Source organism: Plectropomus leopardus, chromosome 23, assembly GCF_026936395.1.
Source record: "Plectropomus leopardus strain MGB_pleo_1.0 chromosome 23, ASM2693639v1, whole genome shotgun sequence".
In the NCBI taxonomy this organism is placed as follows: Eukaryota; Metazoa; Chordata; class Actinopteri; order Perciformes; family Serranidae; genus Plectropomus; species Plectropomus leopardus.
The window spans coordinates 23,685,001-23,690,000 of record NC_142198.1 but is presented as its reverse complement, the minus strand read 5'-3'; the positions used below and the strand labels follow the sequence as shown (position 1 = coordinate 23,690,000).

The window sequence follows — 5,000 nt, the reverse complement described above, 5'->3', positions numbered from 1 at the left end:
CACACACACACACACACACACACACACACACACACACACACACACACACCTCTTTCATAAATGGATTAATGATGTTTAGCAGGAAGCAGAGGTCGACTTTTTCCACATAATCAACTGTGTGTGTGTGTGTGTGTGTGTGTGTGTGTGTTTTAGCACTATCAGCTGGCACAAATGTCAGCACGCGCACGCGCACGCGCACACACACACACACACACACACACAGTTGAGGAGGTGTTTGTTGTGGGTCAGAATTTTCCTGAGTTTGACCTTTGACCCTCCACCAGCTGCGACTCCATCAGCAGATCACATCGTATCTGACACACACTGATGTGATGTGACGCCGTGTGTGTGTGTGTGTGTGTGTGTGTGTGTGTGCGTGTGTGTTCTTCTGCTGCACCACATTTACCGCACAGCTTTAATTTTAACCCTTTGAAAAATCGGGCGACATCACTTCTCACCCTTTAAAACCTGAGTGAAAAAGTTTAAATCTCTTCAGAAATACGGAAAAAATGTAACGAGCAAAGGTGACACGAATATAAAACAAAAAATAATTCATGTTCATAAAAAGGGAGAGGGAGAAAATTATAAGAAAATAATTTCAAGAAAAAATGATCCATCCAGGTTTCAAAGGGTTAAAGCACTTCTGCCGAGTTTTTTTTTAAACTAATTAGAAAGGACAGTAAAAAAATAAATAAATAAAAAAATTAAAGCTTGAGTAAATCGGTTTAAATCTGTGGAAAACATTGGAGGAATATATATATATATATATATATATATATATATATATATATATATATATATATATATATATATATATTCTGTTCTATATTTTGAATACATAAGTAATCATCATGAATACAGTCTATGGACATTTTCCGTTTCATAGCACTTTTGTCAAATCTTGTTTGGCTTTTTTTATTCTTTTTTTTAACAAATGTCCAGGTGATTTTATTCACTTATTCTTACTTATATTTTTTTTTACTATTATTGTTTTTAAAAATATGTCGAAATATCACGACAGATTCCGGACTTCTTCCAAAATAAAGTGTCAAATAATAAAGAAAGGCTTTATGTGTGTTACCTTGGTGACAGCCGGAGGGACACTTGTGGTTGCGACACCCCAGAGTTCGAGTGCACATCTGGTCACACGGAGGGCAGTTACCGGGGCAACACTGGAACACAGGGCATGATGGGAAACAGAGTTTTAAACAGATTCCAGCTGTTTTTTTCTTCTTCTGTGGATTTTATTTCAGCGTCACAGTTTGTTTTTCCACGCGTGTGAACAGAGTTAAAGGCGACATTAAAACGCCGTTATCGGCCCCGAGAGTCAAAGCTCGTCCCGTCACGCCGCAGAATCGCCCGACGGACGGCCTTTAACTATCAGATCGCTGTGTGATCGCATCACTGTGACATTTACAGCAGAACACACACACACACACACACACACACACACACACACACACAAACAAACATCTGCATCATCTGGAAAATAAACATTAGCTCAACTTTTAGATCCTGACATTTGGATTTATCTCCGTTTTATTTTATTGTTTATTTGTTTATTTTTTCTGACGCTCAAAGATGATTTATCTTCTGTCAGTGGAGACAGAACTGAAGCTCAACATCTCAAAACTTTTCCAGAACTTTTCAAGGACCCACTTTTATCCCCCTTGCTCGCCATTTTTCAGGCATGTAACTGTTAATGACGACACATCGACTTATAATGACGAAAATAAAGTTAAATTAAGTTAAAGTACATTAAAGTTACCTTGTTCAAACATTACTTCACTGCCCCAATGATGTGTTCAAAGACTGTCAGACATTTAAAAATTCGACAATAATTTGTTTTTACAGTTGTAGTTACAGTTATAGCATGACTTCCAAACACTTTTTTTTAAAAAAAAGAATCCAAACAAATAATCTCTAAATAATTTATTTTTTAAATAAAAATCTGTAAAAAAAAAAAAAAAACATTTCTAATAAAAGGAAAAAATCATTGCCATTTTTAAAAAAATATAAATAAAATTCATCACAATTTTTAAAAAAAAAAAAGACATTTCCAGACAGAAAGACAGAGGGACAGAGGGACAGAGAGACAGAAGGACAGAGGGACAGAGGGACAGAGAGACAGAAGGACAGAGAGACAGAGGGACAGAGGGACAGATGAGGTGATGATGAAGACGATGGTGGACTCACCTTCCTCCTGCACTGGTGTCTCTGGCAGCTCCTGGTTTTTGGACATTTGGAGTCACACAGGTACTCTTTGTGACACGGCATCAACTTCCTGTATTTACCACAGCGGCACTCCTTCTCCACCTCCTGACACACACACACACACACACACACACACACACACACACACACAGGTTCAGTGTGTTCAGAAATGAGTAGATTTAAAGATTTATTTTCAAAACAGCTTGTTTTTCTTTTTTTACATTTTAATTCTAAGTTCATTTTTTTGTACTTCTTCCTCTTTTTGTTGAAATATCAAACAAAAGTTTCAAACAAAATATCTGGGATGGACAGGAAAGAAAAAACCCAATATAAAGTTCCTAACCAAAGAAAAAAAGATTTATGTGTGTATTTAGATGCTTTTACAGTGTGTGTGTGTGTGTGTGTGTGTGTGTCCCACCTGTCTGCAGGTCTCACAGCTCCCTCGGTGACACCTCATCGAACAGGTGTGTTTCCCGCACGACAGACGGCGGTCGCACGTGTCGCCGCACGGCAACACTTCCTCTGTGCACGGCAGGGACGACTCTACACACACACACGCGCACGCACGCGCGCACACACACACACGCACACACACATACACACACGCATGGACACACATCAGGTCAGTAGATCGATAAAACCTTCAAACAGATGTAACATTTAAAATAAAATAAATAAACAAATATTCCTGGCATTTAAGTTTGTGTGTGTGTGTGTGTGTGTGTGTGTGTGTGTGTTTGTTTGTGGTTATGTGTGTGTGTGTGTGTGTGTGCGTGTGTGTGTGTGTGTGTGTGTGTTTGTTTGTGGTTATGTGTGTGTGTGCGTGTGTGTGCGTGTGTGTGTGTTTGTTTGTGGTTATGTGTGTGTGTGTGTGTGCTCTCACTGGTCTTGCCGCAGGGACAGGATCTGCTGACGGAGCGAGGACACGGAGGACAAACACCATCATGACACAAAACCTCACAGGTGTGATTCCCACAGGAGAGGGGAGAGCCACACACCTGAGAGGAGGAGCAGGAGGAGCAGGAGAGGAGGAGGAGAGGAGGAGGAGCAGGAGCAGGAGGAGGAGGAGGAGGAGGAGGAGGAGGAGGAGAGGAGGAGGAGGAGGAGGAGGAGCAAGTGAGGAGGAGGAGAGGAGGAGGAGGAGGAGGAGGAGGAGGAGCAAGTGAGGAGGAGGAGGAGGAGGAGGAGGAGGAGCAGGTGAGGAGGAGGAGGAGGAGGAGGAGGAGGAGGAGGAGATTAGGAGAGGAGGAGGAGGAGGAGGAGATTAGGAGAGGAGGAGGAGGAGGAGGAGGAGGAGGAGGAGGAGGAGCAGGAGGAGGAGGAGAGGAGGAGCAGGTGAGGAGGAGGAGGAGGAGGAGGAGAGGAGGAGCAGGAGGAGGAGGAGAGGAGGAGATTAGGAGAGGAGGAGGCATTTATATGAGATATTTTTATTTATTTAAGTTAATCGTGACACAAAGATAAAAAACATACATCACTGTTACTGTTTTACTACTACACAGTAATAGAGTGAAGTATTACAGTAGCAGAGTGTAGTATTGCAGTACTGTGAGGGTATTTGTACCTGTTGACAGTTCCACTGAGGGCTGGCGCAGGGTCTCTCTGCCTCCTCTCGACCACACACACACTTCTGAACACTGACTCTGGGACAGGGAGCACACTCTGACACACACACACACACACACACACACACACACACACACAACCACAAACACACACACATAAACATAAACACACACACACACACACATAAACATAAACACACACACACACACATAAACACACACACACACACACAACCACACACACACACAACCACAAACACACACACATAAACATAAACACACACACACACACATAAACATAAACACACACACACACACACACACATAACCACAAACACACACACATAAACATAAACACACACACACACACACACACAAACATAAACACACACACACACACATAACCACACACACACACACAACCACAAACACACACAACCACAAACACACACACACACACACAAACACACACACACACACACACACACAAACACACACACACACACACACACAAACACACACACACACACACACACAACCACAAACACACACAACCACAAACACACACACATAAACATAAACACACACACACACACACACACATAACCACACACACACACACACACACACACACACACACACACACACACACACACACACACACACACACACACACACACACACACACACACACACACACACACACACACACACACACACACACAGGGGTTATAGTCGGCCAGTCCAATAAATTTATTTCTTTTCATGTTAATTAAAAATTTTGGGTGATTTTTAAAGAAAACATTTTGGTGTTTTGGGTTTGTTTTTGATTTTTTAAGAAAAAAGGCTTTTTTCATTAAAAATGTTGTGGATTTTTAACGAAAACATTTGGGTGATTTTCAACCTTAAAAATGTGCGACGGTTTAGTTTAGAAATGTTCTTTTTTTATTAAAATGTCGTTTTGTTCTCTTTAAAAACATCGTTCATCACAGCCTGACAGAGCAAACACACTACAGCTTTTCCAGGCCTGGACACTGCCATCCAAGTTCCATGACTTCTTCCAGGTTTTCCATGACCGTACGAATGTTGTGGGTTGAGCTTGTGACAGTGTGTGTATGTGTGAGTGTGTGTGTGTATGTGTGTGTGTGTGTGTGTACCTGTGTGACAGGGCTGCGTACAGGTGTGCTGTTTGCAGGGTAACAACTTGCTGCACTGCTGCTGACA

General features: G+C 41.8%; 1 protein-coding gene across 1 annotated transcript in view; it reads right to left on the bottom strand.

Annotated features, from left to right (window-relative positions):
• The window catches only part of nfxl1 (nuclear transcription factor, X-box binding-like 1), a 19,626-nt gene that overhangs the window by 8,948 nt on the left and 5,678 nt on the right, over positions 1-5,000 (bottom strand). The window contains 6 exon segments of the mRNA XM_088073581.1: positions 1,082-1,172; positions 2,197-2,319; positions 2,633-2,757; positions 3,098-3,212; positions 3,776-3,873; positions 4,934-5,000. The exon segment at positions 4,934-5,000 is cut by the window's right edge and continues 9 nt beyond it. Coding sequence (XP_087929707.1) covers positions 1,082-1,172; positions 2,197-2,319; positions 2,633-2,757; positions 3,098-3,212; positions 3,776-3,873; positions 4,934-5,000 — 619 coding nt within the window.